The 21,133-nt window shown below is 41.3% G+C and overlaps 1 protein-coding gene across 8 annotated transcripts in view; it reads right to left on the bottom strand.

The window, feature by feature from the left end:
- Positions 1 to 373: 373 nt before the first annotated feature.
- The window catches only part of CEP112 (centrosomal protein 112), a 411,978-nt gene continuing 391,218 nt past the window's right edge, over positions 374 to 21,133 (bottom strand). For 6 of the 8 annotated variants that reach the window (XM_084837487.1, XM_084837485.1, XM_084837486.1 and 3 more), the window contains 3 exons: positions 5,604 to 5,705; positions 3,256 to 3,320; positions 374 to 876 (listed from right to left, as the gene is read on the bottom strand). In XM_084837487.1, the coding sequence (XP_084693613.1) occupies positions 873 to 876; positions 3,256 to 3,320; positions 5,604 to 5,705 (171 nt within the window). In that variant the 3' untranslated portion in view covers positions 374 to 872. Of the gene's footprint in view, positions 877 to 3,112; positions 3,321 to 5,603; positions 5,706 to 21,133 lie in introns of those variants that run through there. The other 2 variants (XM_084837488.1, XM_084837483.1) reach the window with 2 other exon arrangements.

The following is a 21,133-nucleotide window of genomic DNA, read 5'->3' as shown; positions in this document are numbered from 1 at the left end:
TACTTGAAATATCTTGCTATGCCACATTATTCAGAAGTGATCCACTCCAGACCACAAGATGTTCTTACTATCCCTTACGAAAGCACTCAGTATTATCAGTTGGCAAAAACAATGCTCAGGACCAATTATTGCAGGAGCCGGGAACCTGTGGCTCTCCAAATATTGTTGGACTACAACTTCCATCATCCTCGACCATTTGTCGTGTTGGATTCCAACTCCATCAGCCCCAGCCAACAATATCTGAAGGGCCACAGGCTCCCACCCCTGAATTATAGTCTTACCATGGTCATAAAAGTATATCCTACCAAATACACCATGTCAAAAGAACTTCTCAGTAAAAAACATTATATACAAAACCTTTGCAGGTACTTTTGCAGCAAATGATATATTGTTGATAATGAAAATAATATGGAAACAAAAATGTACAAAAATATTTTAATATTATGTAACAAGTGAACATGAAAAGAATGCCATATATGTTTTAATATATTTCAGACAATAATAATGATTATTCTAATAATAAGGACGTGATTTGAGCATGTGTAAAAAGTGAATAAAATTGCATTAGGAAAAGCCAGTAACAAACGCAATATGAGCAAACAAAATTAGTTTTTTTCAGTAAGTATATTGACTAATACAGATATTGACTATATCAAAAGCATAAAAATCTGTAATATAATGATAAAATAATTCAAATAAGCGGTAACTTAAAATACTGTTATGAATGAAGGATGCGCTTTCATGAGCTTAATTACATTGCCTGCTTTAACAAAACTACCACTGATCCCTCAGATTAGTTCACCAGATCCAAATCTTCAAACCTGCTGAAAGAAGTCCACCAGATGCTTGAACAAACCAGTCAACTCTTGTAGTTACCTAAAGAATAAAATGTAGTAATCAGCTCTACATTTGCCTTGTATCATTGACGACACTGAAGCACTATCAGACTCTTTCCTACTTCCTGGGATAAGTGTTCCCTCTAAAGAGGGACCCCACACTATTAGGTAGTGCCCTGAAGGGCTTTACTGATCAATTCTGAATAATACTATGGGTTTGATGCAGAGATACCGGCATACAAAAAGGCAATGGGTGGGATCCAAAAAGGCCATGTGCACACTGGGGCATTTGGGGATCTTCTTCTCTCTGCACCCTATTGGCCTGAAAAGCTGTTACTGAATGTTGGGGACCCATTGGACTGGTATCTAAGACAGTGTAAGGGGGTGCAGGCAAAAGAGGAGAGTGGCACAGCCTTTAAGATGCCATTCTTTAGACCTCAACCAATGTACACAAGAAATTAAAAATACATGCCAAAAATACATGTGGAGACACCTTTGCTCTTGCACTGACATGGATAGCAAGTTTAAGGGGGCAGTTCAATTATCTGTAATGCATCATCATTGTACCCTTTATTATTTTCCGTGCATGCAGAAACAGATGTGCAGATAAAACCTGCCAATCAGAATAAGGTTCTTTTGTTACCCAAGCTGTAACCCCTTTGCAGGCTTCTATGTCAAGGGCTCCTTGGAGGCCTCTCTCAGTCTAATCCAGTAGCCAAGTCCAGACACAGACAAAGGGATTCTTTTCAAAGCTTTATTCTTCTTTTACAACTTAACAACTATACCGTTTGCAACTAGATCTGAGCAGCACAGTACCTATGCCCTAAGTTGGAACAGTTGGTCCCCATTTGAAAAGGAATTACTGGCAGACCCCTGAACTTAAGGACTAGGGAGAGTCCCTCCCCTTTTCCCTTGGATCCTCTGGGCGCAGCCGTTGTTTGTGCGCCAACCGGGCACTACGCCTCCTTTCCGCGCCCTCCATCTGGCGCCGCTCTCTGCGTCAGTGTCGTGCATCCACCAAGTCTGCTATCTGCGCTCGGTCACTCCCTGGACTGCTTTCTAAGCTAGGAATGCTGGTGGGAGGAATCTCCGTCAGCTGTTGGCCCTGGGAAAGAGGAGCGTGCTCCTCTCCCAGGAGCAACTGCTCTTCCTCAGAATCAAAACTACTCTGGTACTCTATGGGCTCAGTGTCCACCCTGACATTCTATGCCTGGAAGGCAGTGGATCCTTTCCTGTTTTCCATACATTGTAGGATCTTGTAAGATGTTTTGTGTGGACATGCTGTTCTATGTGTGCAATATTCTCTCCACTGATTAGTATGCTGTTCTGCAAAGTTATTCAATGAAATTCTCTGTCCCTTCACTCTCTAGCTCCTGGGCTTCCAAAATGCAAGACAACAGCTCAGTGCATGATTGAAGATTTTCTGGGTTAAACATAGCTTCCTGTTAAAGCCAAACCATGAAATTATGGTTACCAGAATCAGAACAAACCAGAAAGTGAAAGCAACTTCAGACCATGATTTCAGATCATGGTTTGTTCTGAGCTTGGTAACCAGTGTTTTTGGTTCAGATGTAATGGAAAACTATGGTTAATTAAGGGTGTGTGCCAAGAAGAGAGGAGGAAGGGATAGCATGAGATCAGAACATGTAGGCACAAGGTTCGTGCATATCTTGACTTAATAAGCTGAGATATGTACGTCAAAACTGAGCCAGAACCTCATGTACTGGTTAACCTCACATTGTTGCCATTGATATAACTTAAATGTGTCAGAGATCTATGGAATAGCCTGTTGACAAGATCTGATATATTCCTACTTTCACTGTATGGTCACATCCTGTATGGAGTTTCACTTAAAACGGTATTTGCATATCCTGTTGCCCTGCAGAAATGGCGAGTGATCAGTGTGAAAATCCTCAGTGACATCATCAGGAAGGTCCTTTTTACTTAATCACCCATGTGAGTCACTCTTTTCTAAGGGCGCAGAGTGCCCTGATGTTGCTGTTGCAACATTTGTGGACATTTATTTATGGTGGTGTAAACATGTAGGCAAAGTTAAAGTGGGTGAAGATCTGGTGCTCTGAAGATACAATGGAGATATTACAAACTGCATCACCTAACTTTATCTTAAAAGGCGGCAGCACCTCCACATACCTGCAGCTGTGGGTTGAGCCACACGAATCATCACGAATGCTGAGGCAAGGCCCAGACTTGCAGTGCACCTGCAAACTCTCATCTTGCTCTAATACCACTAGCTAAGCACTGAGGCTGTGGGAAGTGGGTGCCTTCTTGAAGATGCTCCCTTTACTGAAAAGCAAGCCACCTTCAAACTGCCATCACATGGGGTTATTTTCACTGTGTTTTGCAAGTCTCCGATGCCAGGCGTGAGATGTTACAATCTGAGTAGGAAGTCTCAGCTTACCTTCTGGTACGGTATGTGCTCAGTTCCTCTTGCAGGATGGATGCTCTTTTTTGCAGAAAATTTACCTAGAAAATACAGCTATTATGACAAAGGAGTTTCTAGTCAACAAAAGACTAATGAACAGATCTGGCTGTGATTTCTCAGGAGACATTCATGCATTTATTTAGCATTTAAATTCAATTGATAGCCTGATTATCTATGTCTGTTATCTCTGGATTGAACTCCCTGCCAATGACATTGTGTATGCTGCCAAGGGAAGCAGCCAGAACACCTATCAAGTGAATAACACATTCTGGAAATACCTTCCTTGGTCTATGTTCCCACATACAATCTTTATTCTACACATCTTTAAAAATAGTCAATAAGAGTTGTTCTTTTATTTCTTTCTTAAACATACGCCTTAAAAGATGTTTACAAAGAACTCAATGATTTAGGAACTAAGCATAGGCATAAGAAACTTGAGTTCTACCATTTTAGTGCTAATATTGACACATCATAGATAATATTTAAGAATTCGCTTAAAATTCTCCTTTTGAAAAAAGTGACCAGAAAGTCCTTAGTGGAGAGGTAAAATTATGAGCATGTTATAACAGTGCACTGGTGCCATGCTAGGACAGCACACAAAGAATACACTGAAAGGCACAGAAGGGAGGAGGCCAACATATTTCAAATATAAGCAAAGCTTTGTTTGAGAAGTGAATGTTTCCTACTTGTTCATTGTTAATGCTGTTTGGTTGGTACTTTTACCCAGCCAAGCTCTCTCATTCCTCTGGAACAATTAATAACCCTGACAGGTGCAAGGATTCCACTGCTCTTTCTGTCTGATGTTTTTTGAAGCAGGAATTTCAACAATTTTCAAAGAACAGGACACCTGTGCTTCAGAAGGCAGCCCTGCCTACTGAACAGTCTGTAGCTGGCTACTGTATTTCACTGCACAGGCAGCTGCCAGCTATGCCTTTCTGTGTTAACACCCACTTTTAGAAGTCTGGAGTGACTTTTACTCCTTTGAAATGCTGCGTATGCTAACAGAAGCCCTGCAGGTGGAAATCAGATTTCATTAAAAAATAATAATCCAGCTTCTCTTCACTGGAAGCTGAGGATTTTTCAGTTGTCCTAACTGGAATGTTTTGTACTGGACATAATTATTAGACAAGCCACACTTATTGTTAACTAGAAATTGGTTTCCTAGGTAAATCCTGAATTTTTTCATTTCATTCTTTTGTTATGACAACACTGGCTGAAGATGATTGCCACCAGGAATTCCTTCTCACAAGCAACTGTGGCAGCAACTACCTATAAAACTCATGTCACCATTAGGAAGAGGGAACATGGAACTATTTTCTCATGGAAATTTCATTATGAATCACACCACCAGGGGAAATATCCCATATGTACCATTTTTTCGACTGTGAACAAATTAATGGAAAACTTCTTTCTTGAAAAGTATGAATATCTATTGGCGGTCCTCCTCTCTTCATAATTAGTGGGGTTTCATCCAATGTCTTATGTACCAGAAATTACAGGCAGTTATAAAAAAAACCCTAATTAAAATAGCTGTATTTGAAACCATTGTTTTACCAAATATATCTATGACAAAGGAAATAGTTATTGAAGGCTTCTTCATAAAATGGGAACTCATTTAACAAATACCAATTTAACCTCTTGATCTTGTTCTGAAAACCTTTGGTATTAAAGGAATGTAAGGGCAGCAATGAAAGTATTTCAGGTTACTCCAAGTAGATCACAAGTGGCTCCTAAAAGTTGCTGCTCCAAGAGGAATTAGTACATCACAGTATTAGAATGCTTCTTGTACTACACTCAGCAGTAGATTGAAATTGCAACTCCACTGAACCATATTCTGGGCCCCCAAGCCTCCTAAGGTCTATATTCCACAATCCCTACACTCACAAAAGTATGCGGAGGCAGCCAAAAACTCAAGCGCCATTCTTCTGTCTTAGTAATGTCATACTATAGAAAAACATGCATGCTTGTTCCCCCACGTTCATTTGAACGTGTCATCCAAATTAATGACACGTTCAAATTAATAAATGTTTACAGAATAGCCACCATGCTCTTGACTTTTACGGAATGTTAAATAAGGCCAAAACAGATTAATTCTACCTCTTACATGATTATGCAGAGATAATGAAGCACTCACAGAACCAACCGCTGCGGGTGAAAAACAGACTGGATGAGAAAACAGAAACTAGGACTATGCACAGGTAGCAGTCAAACATTGTTCAAAGAACTGGCAATAGATTTCATGCCATGCTAGTGTTAACAACAATACAATCTCCAGACAGGCTGCTACCATTCTAGGCTTACAAATGGGATCACTAAGATTTTACCTGAGATTTTAGTGAAATAATTGTGTCTTCAAGTTCTTGCCTCAAAGAAGCTGGCATCAGACCTTTAAGTTTGGTTTCATATTCTTGCTGTATAGAAGTAATCTGGAACAAAAAAAAAATAAGAATTTACATAGCAAAGAGGGGATGACCCAGTTAAGGTTATTTAGGAGCTGTCAAAGCCTACTTTTTCCAGTTTGCACTTCACATTCAGGGAATCTATATTCAAGGGAATGCAGATATGAAAAAATAATAATGCTGTGTCCCGCTAAAGTGAAGAATCCCACGTATTCTCTTGTATTAAAGTTGCCACCTCTCCACCTTTGATTATCTAAACAATATGAGAAAAGGTCAACACAATATTAAATAATGGCTGTAGAATTGTATCAAGGATCCTGGCGCTATTTACGTGTGTTATGTCTTCTTGGAATCCTCCGCCCCCTCTCCAGAACTAAGACACCAAACTGAACAAATTATTGTAGGAACAGTCTCACTCAATCCATGTACAGTCACTTCCTGCTCCTACTCACTCTTCTCACTGTTCATTCATTCAGAAATGAAGCTGCTCTTTTTGCCAGGTCTGGTCCACATGCTATTTTTTATCTCACCCTTCTCCTAGAAAGGGTGGAGCAACAGCTTTCTACTGAAAAGTATCCCCTTTTAAACATTTAGAAGAATTATAAAAAGGTTTTATTGTGGATGTTGTTTTGCTCCTGGAGTTGGCCATTCATTTGCATCTGAGATATTTTGGGAATGCTTTCCAGTGCTTTTAGTGTCCTTTGGCTGGGTAATAAATTTAAAATAGCTAATGATCTAACTATACTCAATATTGTACTTTGAAGATTTTTCCCCAGAATACTTTTTAATCCTTACAGGACACTCCTTGATGCTTTTCCAATCAAGTTAATGGTAGCTTAGCCAAAAGATGAGGCCTACTGTTTCCCCACCATCCTACCCAATAATGCACTAAAAGTATACACTTGAATAAAAACAAAAGCCCTTTCTGGAGGAAGGTCACTTCTTCTTCTACATCAACTGGGGGCTTATTTGATTACATGACTAGAGAATGTTTCTTCAGTGACCTCAAAACCTGTGAAAGATTCCATATTCCATGAGAATGTAAACCAGTTCCAACTACTTTTGGAAAAACACTTGGGGCATTTTCAAGAGCCCGTGGCCTCTTTTCTTAGAGAAAATACAAAGCAATTAAAATACACCTTTTATTGGGAGCACTGCTTCTAGGAGAAGCAACAGGGCTATATGCTGCCTAATGAGACTTTCTTCTCTCCTCACTAATTCTGTGCTGCTGCTGTGCAACAACTTACCTGCAGGATAGTCATTTCTAGGCAAGGGAAAGAAAACCTTTGGCCTGCAAGCTAGAGCTGAAATGTCTTACATTGACCTGGTAATTTCCCAGGGTGGCTTCTTGTTGTGGGGGCAGCCGGCATTCTGAATATTTGGGGTGCAGTGGGAGCATGCTGTAGCTTCTCCTTACGTGCGAACCCAGGCAAGGGTGGGTTCTTGGGGTGGTTGACAAGCCACCCAGAATCCATGGGCTGTTTTACGTTGCGAACCACCCCAACAACCCACCCTCACCAGGTTTGCACAAAATGAGAAGCTGTAGCATGCCCCCATTGCACCCCAAATATTCAAAATGGTGGCCACCACCACAATGAGAAGCTGCACCAGGAAATTCACCCATGTTGGCTTATCATTACGATATCTATGGCCAGTCTGACCACTATAGGGATGCCAAGAGTGAGCATTGCAGTGAATAATTCTTCATCAATCTTAGCTGTTCAGAGCAAAAGTTTACAATAAACGGTATGCATTTTCAAACTAATTGTGACCTGACAAAAGTTTTGCTTTTCAGAACAAAGAGAAAACCTACTTAATTTCCTCTGCTGCTTGGCTGGACCATTAAGCCGGATGAAGAACATGCTGTTCAAAACTTTGATTCCAAAATTTTTATATAGATTAGCTGGTCCTGCAAAACAAGTCTCATCTGCTCTGTTTTTCTTCTTCCGTTCGACAGACGCTTGTGCTAACTCTCTCATCTAGCTCTGTCCTGCCTTTTCACATTTTTAACAAGCTCCTGAACAAATCACTATAAAGTGTCTTTAGTTAGATCTAAAAGAGAATTCATTAATCAATATCTCTTTGTCAACAACTAAGTAGTATTTCAAGATGGATCTAAAGGACATAGGTGATTACAATAATCTCTGGAACAGGCTTATTTCAACACTGATTTAAAGTGAACATTTACTAATAGCTAAAGTTACCATTTTCTAATTATCTTTATTGTTTTCCTCTTTTAATTCACCATTTCAGGAGGGAAACTGTTTTGGACAAGAGACCACAATGCTAGGCATAACTCTTTTCTCTTTAGTTTTCCTGCCATATCTTTCAAATGTATACGAACAAAAATGAGCAATATTAATTATGAAGTGCAAAAATATGAATTTGAATTAATTTTTGCCTTCATATCAACACACTGATTAGTAGACAGCTACATGTGGGAAAATGTTTACAGTTCCTATATTTTGTTCCTACCTTTTTGTTTTGTTTTGTTACATCTTATACTCAGAGAAGAGGAGGCAAGGTAAAGAGGACGACCCTCCCTCTCACCCATACTCCTTCGACCTGCGGAAGATGGGTGGGAGAGGGCTGCTGCACTCACATCCTGCTTGTGGGTTTCCCGTGGGCAGCTGGTTGGACACTGTGTGAACTGAATGGACCTTTGGTATGATTTAGCGTGGCTCTTACATTCTCAACCTGATCAAATTAAGAAGAGCTAAACAGTCCATCCTAAAGGAAATCAACCCTGAGTGCTCATTGGAAGGACAGATAATGAAGCTGAAGCTCCAATATTTTGGCCACCTAATGCGAAGAGAAAACTCCCTGGAAAAGACCCTGATGCTGGGAAAGACTGAAGGCAAAAGGAGAAGGGGACGGCAGAGGATGAGATGGCTAGATAGCATCATGGATGCAATGAATATGAACTTGAGCACGCTCCGGGAGAGAGCGCAGGACAGGAAGGCCTGGCGTGCTATGGTCCATGGGGTCACGAAGAGTCGGACACGACTGAACGACTGAACAACAACAACAAACGGGGAAGCAGCGTTCTGCCTAGGGATAGACAAATCCATACATTTTGGTTTCTTTTAGTTTCTCATTTTTCCAATCTGAAGTTTGTTTCTTCCTCTTACCACATCAGTTTGCAATTAAAAAAAAACTTTGCATGAAAATTTCTATACATTTTCATGTGCATGTCTCCTAATACATGTGTTTTTGTGTGCAATTTTGCCTAATATATACATTTTTGGCAAGCAGTTCCCCTTAATACAATGTATTTTTGTATGTTATTTTCACTAATATATGCATTTTTGTACATATATATTTTGATTGGAGAACTGCTTTGCAAAATTCAGAGAAGTGTGCATATTCAAGTATTCAGTTTGCGTACTGGTTCAAGAAGTGCAAATGATGTAAATTTGCATTAAAGTGAGAATCAAAATAATTTCTCCCCTATCCTTACTTCAGCAATCAGAAATCCTTACTTTCCCATGCAGATACTGTCTATATGTACTTCACTGTTTTCAGTGCAATGTGCACTTGGACCCCAGGAGTAGCCCTGCTGGATCAGACCAAAGGTCTATCTAGTCCTGCATCCTGTTTCTTAGAGTGGCCAGCCATATGCTTCTAGGAAGCCCAAAGGCAGGACATGAGGACAATACTTCTCTTCCACCATTGTTGCCCAGCAACTGGTATTCAGAGGCATACTGCTTCTGATCCAAGGTAGCATATAATCATGACTAGTAGTCACTGATTTGGGGCAGGGAGAATGACAGTCCCTTTCATCTGTAGGGACCCCTCCCCATAAATTCATTGCATTTTTACCTATCTGAACTGCTAAAATGGATGTAAATTGTATCCCAAAACATTTGGTAATACAATGGAGGCAATCTAGATATGCAAACTGCATTGCATTGATTAGGAAAACAGACTATAGCAGATTTAGAACACATTCCTGTTTGAAGAGGGAGGAAATGGATAAAACTGACAGACTAAATAAAATATTTGAGCATTACTGCATTCTGAAGTAGAGTGGCACAGTAGATCCCAGATGCATTTTGCAAACTCAAAAGGGGCAAAACGTTTCACTTAATAGTTAACTTTTGTATTCTAATGCACAGCAGCATAGATGTTTTCAAGAAAACACTATTTTGGCTATAGATACAAATTGAAATAATCATTTTACAAACACAACAAATCATTAACCTCTTTTACTCTGCCAGGCAATGTGTTAAGATTAATAGTTTGGGACATCCACCTCACCAATTCTTAACACAATTACTCAGAACAGTCAGTTTCCATGAGATTTAATGAAAGTCAACAATAATACTTGATGCACATGAAGTTTCAATGAAAAAAAACCTGACACATGCTGAATCATAATGAATTTTGAAAACAAGAATACATTATCTGAAAACAACATGCAGGGCCAGTAATCAGCACGATGACCTGAAAAATTCGAATGCCAAGTGTCAGGCTTGATGCCTTATGCTGCAGTTCTTTTTGACATGTTCAAGAACAGCCTTGAAATAGCCACATCACATTCTCCTTCCTTCCACCTCTGCTCACATTAAATAAATAGGATGACTTGAGTCACAGTATTCACTGAATGAGTTCAGTTGCAGCAGCTGCGCAGTTCTTTTGCCAGCTAGTTGGAGAAACACTGAATACTGGATTGAACAGTAATTTGGCAGTTAACTTCAAAGAGAAAATGAAACTTTGGAAGTTTGTTTAGCAGTTTGTTTGAGGTAGTCAAGGCAAAACAGTTTTAAGCCGAAGCTTCTTTCTACTTTAGTTCCTTTCATTAAAAGTAAATGTATCCCATTCCTGCAGAACTATTATCAAATTTGTGAATACTGCTCAGTAAACTCATTAGCACAGTTCAGTATTTACTCTTTACATTTAATTAGTCCCCAAAAGCATGCCAGTCACTGTACAGAAGTGATGGGCTCCCTGCTCAAAAGGCTTACAATGTACATTAGATCCAAATCAAACTTTTAAAAAGAAACTTGTGGTACAGTACTCCCAGAACCGTACCACTTCAGGCTGCAGGGAAGAATGGATTGCACTAAATGTTCCCTCAAGTGAAAAGCTCCCAACATGACATTTAGAAGCTTTTTTATGTTGGGGAACATTCATACATACAACCCCCAACCTGCACTGCAAAGTGATACAAGCTCCATGGGGACTGTACCACTTGTTTTTTTCTGAAGGCTTGAATTGGCTCTCATTTGGTCAAGAGAGGGGTGGTGGGGAAGATCACATAGTAACAAATAAGTAGCAAGGCTGAGTTGGGAAAGAGCCAGATGGCAGCGTAAGCATATAAATTCAAATAATATTCCAGGCTTAAAATGGGATAAAACCAGGTTTTCTTTTACTGTGATTTACTGATTGTCTATTCGGAGTTAGAAACTAAGAGGATGAAAACAAAAGAGGCACTTATTGGCTTCTCTGGAGTATAAAACTGTATTGTGCAAGCCATCAATTACTGCTTCTTTTAACTATTAACAGAAGTGGAAGATATGTAAACTGCCTTCAGAAATTGTTACAAAGGTGGGGTATAATTTCTCAAAATAAATGAATAAAGGCCCAATCTACATGGAAATGGAATGAGAAGTGCTTTCTGGTGATATCCATATTTTCATGAAATAGCTTTGGTCTGTCAGGGGTAAATGAAGTAAGAAAAGCAGAGTAAACACTATCTAAAAACCAGCTTTCATGGGTCACACAGCACTTGAAACCCCCATACTTCGAGGTTGGGTGGGTGGAGTAGAACTGAACATCATAAACCCTGTAGGTGCTGCTCAGCAAATAAGAGAGGCTTGTTTCCCACCCCTGTCCATGGTCCCCTGGTCAGGGAAGTTTACTGAAAGCACTGAATTAAACCCCTGTAGTTTACCCCACACCTCTCCCCACTCATCCACCATTGGGATATTGTGAAAGATTAAAAGATACTGTGCTATTGTGAATGGGAAAAACAGGCTACATAATCTGAATGGGTGAAAGCAGTTACTGCACTATTGTGAATGCTTGAAACAGCACTACTGCACTATTATGAATGGGAAAAACAGCCTAGCCTACATACTGTGAATGGGTAAAGCAGCTACTGTGCTAGGCTACATATTGTGAATGTGAAAACAGCACTACTGCAATATAGTAAAAGGATGAAGCAGCACGAAGTAATGCCAAGTGGGAAAGAAAGCCTGTGTCCAAAAGTGCCCTACTGCGAACGGGGAAAAAGAGGGAATGGGGCAGGGGGAAGGGGTGGCCTCACCCCTTGGCCACGTCACTACCAGCTCACAGAAATAGGAATGCCCAGGATTTAATGCACGGGACAGAGCACACTGCAGCGGAACTGCGCTGGAGTTGTGTTTAAGGAAAAATGGTGCACTAAAAGGACTTTCCAAAAATGCGCCTTTTCCAGAGGGAAGCTGCGGGGTTGTTGTGGATTGGCGACAGTGTTATTTGTTGTGAACAACCCTGATGTACTCTTGCTCTGCACGAAATCGGCTGTGTAGATTGGGCCAAAGATATGCAAGGGTGGCATTTATAGACCGTGCTCCTGATGTGTAAAAGGCGATTAGGAGGCAGTTTGATACTTTAATACCTGTTTGTTAAAGCTTGCAAATTGGCAAGTACCCTAGAACTATGTTCATGACCATAATACTCCATGCTAATTATGTTTAAGCTACAAAACGTTTTAGATCTGCTAGTATGTTTTTCCATTTGGACTACAAATCAGCACACTTATGAACCTATTTTACTTGAAAACAAAATGAGTTACGATTTACAGCTTTTCTGCAAAATGTTTACAATTTATGTTAAGACTACAATTAAGAACTACTTGAAATAATAACAAACATCTTCAATCAGGAAAACAGCCAAATATGCTATTATGCACGATACAAAAAAAAAAATGCAAGTAGAAAAGAATCCAACAGGCAATTTGAATTAAAGCAATAAAATGAGGGATGTAAATCTTGTGTGTGCAAGTTAAAGAAAAAGGACAGGCAATGAAATCATAGCAAATTCATCATCTGGCACTATTCATACACTGAAATAAGAGAAAGCTCCATGTGAAACACACAAGTCACTTTTCCTTAGGCCATTTACCCTGGAGTATTATTTAATTACCCTCTCACACTGACTTCCATTACCACTCAAGGATCAATGGGCAGAGAACTATAGTTTGGCTTGTGTACATCTTGTATTAAAATGAATGAGGGTCATGCTGGATCAGTAATTAGTGATTAAAACTACAAACCTATGCACACTTACCTGTGATTAAGCCCCACTGAAAATACTGGTGCTTCCTTCTGAGTAAACATCCATAGGATTGTGCTATAATTAAAACAAGATGAGCTCTAGGGTTTGAGTCTGCCAATAATAATTGATATGGTGCTAATTCTAAGTACTTAAGATACTTTGTATACATTATCTCGATGATCCTTGTAACAACACCGTAAAGGTAGTCCAGCAAACATCACCAGCATCTATATAACACCTGCAAATGCACAAAGAAGTTTTAATCCAGTATCTTGCAATCCTTATGACCACTCTGTAAAGTAGGTCGGTATTATTATCCCAAGGTACGGATGAGAGGCTGAGGGAGAGTGGCTCACCTAAGGCCATCTAGTGAATTCATGGCAGTGGTAAGATATAAATTTGGGATCTATAAATTTGCGGAACTACAGACTTCCCTGGCTTAGAATTTATGATTTCAATCATTGTGCTCCATTAGAAACCATACACTTTGACCTTGAAGACCAGTCCCCTTATCTGAGACGTATATGCCGAATGGATTCTTTGTTGGTTAGGGATAGACTCTGCATATTTAGAAGCCCTCTTGTTTATCACAACTTCAAATTAAGCCCGGAGCAATACCTGTGGGATGACTGGATTTGCACTATCACAGAGGGGGAAATAAGCCACTGTGACTTATTTCCCCCACTCCACGTGCCAGAGATATTTGCATAATCACCCCATTGGCATGGCTTGCCGTGTTGTGTGAACTGGGGAAGGGTGACTTCTTGCTGTGGTTAACAAGCCACCCCAGCCCATGGGTTCTGGGTGGCTTGTTAACCATGGCAACAAGCCACCCTTGCTGGGTTTGCATGACATGGCAAGCTGCACTGGAGAAGGCAATTATGCAAATCCCCCTGGAACAGGGAATGGGTAAGTAAGCCACTGTGGCTTATTTCCCCCTCTGTGATCGTGTGAACAGGCCCATTATATCCTTATCAAATACTGGGTGCAATCAGGGAGAGAGTGGCATCGGTGTCATTATGCAAGTATGAGATAACAATCAAGTACAGTAAGGGTGTAACCCCATGGATTGCACCTTCGTTAAATGGACATCTCTGAACTTGGAGGCTTCCATGTATCAAATGTGCTGCCAGGCTGGCAGGGTGGGAGGAGTGACAGAGGCAATGCTTGCCTCTTTGTGCTCCTGCTATTTCATTTTGCCTCTAACTGGTCTGTGAGTCCATCTAAAGGAGGTGTGCGGGCAGGGGTGGGGCGGGGGCTGGAGAAGCCACAGGTTCTTTGTAACCTGGCCTGTCCTCTCTCTGCCCACCGGAACGCCCCTTGCATTTGTGGCCTCAGAAAGCAGCCAGTGTGGTTCTTTCCATGGCAGCTGCGGTGGGGCGGGGGGGGGTGAGGGTTCAGATTCCACAGTCCCCTTCTGAGGGCATAGCAGTATCTATGGCCTTGGAAGGGGGACTCCAAAGAATCCTATGGTCCCTGGGATGCTCTCCCCGGACCATAGGATTGCTCTCTAAAGGACTATTCTATTAATGTGTGACTTTTTCTCCTATGTGCGCTTAAAACACTGTGGGGTATTAGAGCTTTTCCCGAATAAGCCATCAACTCATTCAGGGTGGGGTTTTTTTGGGATCCAATGAAACATAAAATGAAATGTGTTTGAGTTTACTTAACATATGGTACACATTTTTTTGAGAAGAAACAAGACACCCGAGCAACTAAGTGTTTTCATTCTCAGACATCCAGAAAATAAGTGCTCAGAAAATAAGTGCTGTGATTCATGTATCTGGTAATTTTGTGTATCATATTGACTGGCAGGTCTCACCCAACCTAGAGAGACTAGACTAATAGTTAACCTCACATCTGCATACAGAAAGCCAAACAAATGCCTCTGTAAGAGTGGGATGAACATCAAACGGTCCTAAGAAATATTCGGTAAAAGTTTTAGTTTTGCTGCAGAAATGAGGATAGTTTCAGGCTGTGTCTTACACTACTCATCAACTACAGCATCACATTATTCTATAGTGGAAAAATAAATCCAAGTCCAGAAACTACCAGATTTTCAAAAATATTATTAAGACATATATTGGCTTAACTGACTTTTCTGCTTTTTATTAGGCATCTGGATCCATGAAACTGATTTTCACTAATCACTAATATTGTTTTTTATATTGTTTTATTGTGTTATTTTTATCTGTAGAATATTTTTATACAGAGAAGAAATTCAGTAAATACATAGCTATAAAATTAGATAATATTGATCTAAAAGGCACTATTTGAGTTTTTTCTAACCCTTATCTAAGCGAAGAGCTACACATTCAGAACCATCAGGTAGTATTGCTCTCCTGTACCACTTCATAATGCAGGTGGGGGAGGCTTGAAGACTGAATTCCCCTCCATGTTAAAAACAAAACAGCACATACAAAAACAAAATACACACCAAAAACACTTGTCTGTGGAAGGCTAGATTGTCTGGGATAAGATCTCAGAAACTTATAATGGAAGAGAGATTTTATTTAATCATGCAGTTCCCCATTTGCTTTCTGAAGGGGCATAGTCCCAAGGACTGTATCACACGGTTCTTCTGAACGTATAGACTGTCTCCAAGGAAACCTATTACAATGACTTGTGATTCTGGGTTTTTTTTTTTTCTAAAACCAGATCACCCACCTGGAAAATCCTCTGTTTGTAGTTAAGCACTTAGTTTTATATAATTCAAAACTGCCAACGAGGAGAAGCCAAGTAAACCTTAGGAAGCAATATGCTACATAACAGCAAATTCTTGGGATTACGTGAGTTGGAAAGGAATAAAAGTCATCACTCAATACCACAGCATAGCTGTGGTCAAAAAACACTTGCTACTTGACTAGCCTGCCAGCCTAAAGGATCCTTCATTGCCTCTGCAGGAATCTTACTGCCAATGAACTCCAGCAACTTCTCTTAAAAGAAAGCATCTCAGTGGCTGAGGTATCCTATCATGAGTAGTCAATGACATTAAGGTGGCTCCTCCTTAGAGGAAGACCCCAATGTCATGACATCCTAAGACACTATGGCCCCCTGACTCCAGCACTACCCCAGACACCTTCAGTATCTCAACAGAAGCTATTCCAGGTCCATCTGCAACAGAGGACAGGGCCCCTGACTCAACTGCGGTTGCTGCCTCACCTGAGGAATCAGAGGAGGAGGTCAAACTACCTCCCAGCCCCAGGGAATGCTGGTGTTAGAAGGTACAGATGCAGGCCGCCACCCGCTGATGGAGTATGTGCACCTCAAGACCCAAAGAACCAGGCTCCCTGGAAATAAGGGGCCAACTTGGCGGAAGGGAACGTTGAAGGCTGGGCTAATGGGTTGCAGCCGGCCATAGATGGGGTGTGGCTGATCAGGCTACATAAACTTCCAGTTGAAGACTGTTGGTTGCTAGAACAATTGAGGTCCTTAGCTTTATGCTATCCAGATTCTTGTTTCTACTTCCTACCTTGTGCTACTGATCCCTGGACCCCAGCCAATGACCTGTTCCTGGAATCCTGCCAACCATTGGACTGTGTCACTGTGTTGGGCCTCAGCTTCATTTCATGAGCCTGTTATTGGACCATGACCACTTTTGGACTGCCTCACTATGCTTGAGCTCAGCTTCTCCTTAAGACCCTGTGTTTCTGGATTCCCCTGATCTCTGACTGATACCATAACTCTCTGGCGCTTGGGCAGCCCCCTGCCCTGTGGCCTAGCTTTCCCCACTCAACTCCTGCTCAGGGACCAAGCCAGGATCAGAGCAAGGCAAGACAATTCACAATGTATGATAATACAAAAAACAGCCAGAACCCGCTGCTGGAACAGTGAAACAGCCATAACGTTCTACCCCAAGACTGAATGCCTACAACTAGGAAGACAATTGGAAACAAATGAATTCCTACACATTGAAATCTACAAGTCAAAGATCTCTTGCAAATTTTGCTGAAGCTTTTGCATGTTATGTCAGTAGTAAAATCAAATGGTAACATTTCACCGATACTAATGTCACAGCTTGCATGAGTGCATTTATGGGAAATCAACATTTTACTTCAGTCAAACAAACAAACACTATGAATGATACATTCCTTGCATATTGCCCTCTATGTTGCTTGTTTGGAGATATACCATAGTCTTGACTAGAGGCAACAGCTGTTTTGGAAAGATGCTGCACAGTATGCATACCTCCACAGAAAATGAGGAGGGATCCTCCATACCACCTCTGGAATGCTCCTCAAACTAGCTGAGCTGGCCAGCCAAAGAACTGATATAGGGCTTTTCCATTAGGACCCAGGGATCTACATGGGAGAGAGACAGGGGAGTGCAACCCTATTGGTACTCTCGATCCTCTCAGTGGCTTTCAATACCATTGACCATGGTATCCTTCTGAATGGGCTGAGTTGGGATGTGGGGGCACTCTACTGCAGTGGTTTTACTCCTACTTGGAAGGTGGTGGTGGTGGACTATTGCACTTATGCTACGGGTTTCCACAGGGCTCAGTTTTATCCCCCATGCTATTCAACACATACATGCAACCAAAGTGAGAAATTATCCAGGGATGTGGGCCGAGGTGTCACCGATAAGCGGATGGCACCAAGTTCTACCTTTCTTTTTCATGTGCTGAACTAGTGCTTCAGCAGGGTAATGAACTGGATGAGGGCCAAGAAGCCAAGACTCAATCTAGACAAGATTAAGATACTTGTTGTGGGTGCTTCATCTGTCTAGTCAAGTGGCACTCAGGTTGCTCTGGAAGCAGTTGCACTCCACCTAAAGCAGCAGGCCTGTCGTTTGGGTGGTGCTCTTAGATCCATCAGTCACTAGAGGTGCAGGTGGCCTCAGTAGCTTGGGATGCCTTTTATCAGCTTATTCTTATGTCCTCCTGAACAGAGACAGCTTTGTAAGAGTTATTCATGCTCTGGTAGCCTCCCATTTGAATTACTGCAATGTATAATACAGTCTGGAAACATCAGTTGGTCCACAATAGGGTAGCTAGATTGCTAACTAGGACTGGCCATTATGATAATATTATGCCATTGGCTGTCAGTCCATTTCTGGGTCCAATTCAACATGTTAGTTTTAACCTTTAAAGCCCCAAGTGTCTTGGGGCCAGGTTACCTGAAGAAGTGTCCTCTCCTATAGTATGCCTACTGGGACCCTAAGGCCATAAATCTGAGGCCCTCCTCCAGATGCCCCTACCAAATAAGGTGAAGCAGGGAACTACAAGACAGAGGGACTTTTCAGTGCTGGTGTCCCGTCTGTGAAATGTCCTCTTCAGAGAGGTTTGCTTGGTGCCTATGTTATCGTCTTTTCGTGCCAGGTAAAGACCTTTTTATTCTCCCAGGTATATTTAGGACTGTTTGTGGTAGTTTTAGATCTTAGAACTCTTTCAGTTTGCTGCTGGTTTTACATTGTTTTTATGTGCTGTAGTGTTTTTACTCTTTGATGCTGGTTTTACCTTGCCTTTTTTTGGTGTTATTTTTATTCATTGTTTATATTGTATGTTTTTAAGGTATTGTACACCACCAAGAAAACCTAGGTTATTGGGAAGTTTAAAAGTGCAATCGATAAACAGGATTTGTTACTAAAGTTGAATCTGTTCAGGTTTTTCATGCATTCTTTTCCAGAGGCTCAGACTATTTTAAAGCAACACATTCATACCAGTATTTATTCATTATTAACTATGCATTAATTCTCAAACTGTTACTACAGATCAGTGATGGTCAGCACTGGGGACAGCAGCATACTGCAGAGTAGTTTGGCAAGAGACAGGAAAAACCATTTCATTTGTTCTGGAGGCAATGAGTTCTGTCTCACCGCCCTTCTTAGCCACTCTGGGGGCACCAACCACAGCACTGCTGACAGTGGCAGTTATTCTATGGTACTAGAGATGGGAACAAATAATTTAACCAGCATAAACAAATTGGATATTGCAGCACATTGTAAATCATGTCAATAATTAAAACGGAAATTGTGGATCATGTAAAATAAGATCATATTAATCAATGTGCAACTCCATCCTCCAGAATGCGGTTTATGGGGTAGTCTGTGCTCCCTGCCAGGGCCCCAGAGAGCCTGAGAAGCAAGAGATGCTGCATGCCCCTGTGCAAAGCATACAAAGGCATCCCATTTAAGATAATACTGGGGTAAATTGTAGTGTACTTGGAATATTGTGCACTTGTTGAGGGGTAGCAAGGGGGAGGAAAAGTCTACTGACCACCATATGGATATCCACTGAACAGGGATCAACGGTGCAGAAGGGGATATATCATGGTCCATTCTTTTCCAGTATTATTATACAGGACTATTTAAATAACCTTAATGCCACATAAATTAAACCTCATTTTCCACAGACACTTGTACATATGGGACATCATTTACTCCCAGAAATACTCCACTGCCTTTGCTTTATCTTACTCTGTATTTTCCAATTTACCAGGAACCTACTATTATAGCAGCTCTTGTATGTTGAATCTGTAAATCAGTTTGAATGAAAATACCACTGCTAGAATTTCTCCACATACTTCTGAGTTTATCTTCTGAGTTCTGATACCTTTTCAGTTATCATTTAGAATTTAGAATTGCTCAGCAATTCAAGGATCAGGACTTGTAAAATGCTGAGTACAGATTACTTTGTTTAAAGGCTATAGCCTGTTGTGGCCAGTTTGGCATGTAAGCTGGTCTGTTGAGTTGGGTGCTGTTTTTATTCTGTTATTGTTGTGTTTTTTAATTGTGTTTTTAATGTATTTGTTTTAACCAAGTTTTTATTTTAACATTTTGGTTCTTATGGTTGTTAGCTGCCTTGAGTGCCATTTTTTTAGTGGAAGGCAGGGTATAGATCAAATAAATAAATATGTAATAAAAGTGATCGTAACCATGCTGACTTGGGAAGCCATAGTTTGGCCCATGCTTGTCTGGTTATAATGAATACTTTCAATATGTACACCCTGAGGACGAGGACAAAAACCTTGGAGAGATGAGGCCTACCACTTGTGTGCTGGGCCCTTCCCTGACCACTTTTATAAGCAAGGAAGGGAGAGGAATGGCTGACTGGGTAAAGATAGTGATAAGCGCCTTTTCACAGCAAAATGTGATTCTGAGGCAGTTTTTAAAAAACCCTCCCTGAACCCCACTGTATTGGACAATTTCTGGCCAGTCTCCAGCAAGGTGCTGGCACATGTGGTAACTTCCTAGCGCCAGAGATTTCTGGATCAAGTGGATTATCTAGATCCATTTCAATCTGGCTTCAGGCCTGGTTATGGGAGTTAGACTGCTTTGGTAGATGATTTATGTCAGGTACTGGATGGGGAGTATGTCCCTGTTGTTCTGCTGGTCCTCTCAGCAGCGTTTGATACATCGACTATGGTATCCTTCTGAGATGGGACTGGGAGAAACTGTTATACGGTGGCTCTGCTCCTTCTTGGAGGGGCAATTTCAGAAGGTGGTGCTATGGGATTCGATGCCTTGGCTGCTGGCCTGCAGTGTTCCTCAGGATTCAATCTTGTCCCCCATGCTACGTAGCATATGCATAAAACCTCTGGGAAAGCTTGTCCAGAGTTTGGGCATTTGGTGCCACCAGTATGCTGATGACACCCAACTCTATCTCCCTTTCCATCTAAATCCAAGGCAGCTGTTCTAGTTCTAAATCGATGTCTGATGTCAGTAATGGACTGGATGTGGGCAAACAAACTGAAATATAATCTAGGCAAGACAGAGGTACTCCTGGTTAATTGAAAAGCAGATCAGGGAATAGGGACTCGACCTTTGCTGGATAGGGTTGCACTCGCCCCAAGACTCAGGCCTGCAGTTTGGGTGTACTCCTGGACTTGGCCCTGAACCTGGATACCTAGGTTTCAGTGGTGGCCAGGAACGTGTTTGCACAGCTGAGGCTACTGTGCCAACAGTGTCGACTCCTAGAGATGTCTCATTTGGCCATGATCATGCCTGCCTTAGTTATATCCTGTTTGGACTAATGCTAAAGTGCTCTTCATGGGACTGCCTTTCAAAAGTATTCAGAACCTTCAGCTGGTCCAGAATGCTGTGACCAGACTGTTGATCCGGTCTGGTTAACAGGGAGCACATGATTCCCTTGTTACAACAGTTTCACTAATTTCCAGTCTGTTTCTGGGCACAATTCAGTGTGCTGGTTACGACCTATAAAGCCTTATACAGCTTGGGACCAAGCTACCTGA

The sequence above is a fragment of the Heloderma suspectum genome, chromosome 2, assembly GCF_057233095.1.
Source record: "Heloderma suspectum isolate Gila_16-S chromosome 2, 16-S_ref, whole genome shotgun sequence".
NCBI classification, from domain to species: domain Eukaryota; kingdom Metazoa; phylum Chordata; class Lepidosauria; order Squamata; family Helodermatidae; genus Heloderma; species Heloderma suspectum.
This window is presented reverse-complemented; position numbering and strand designations above follow the sequence as displayed.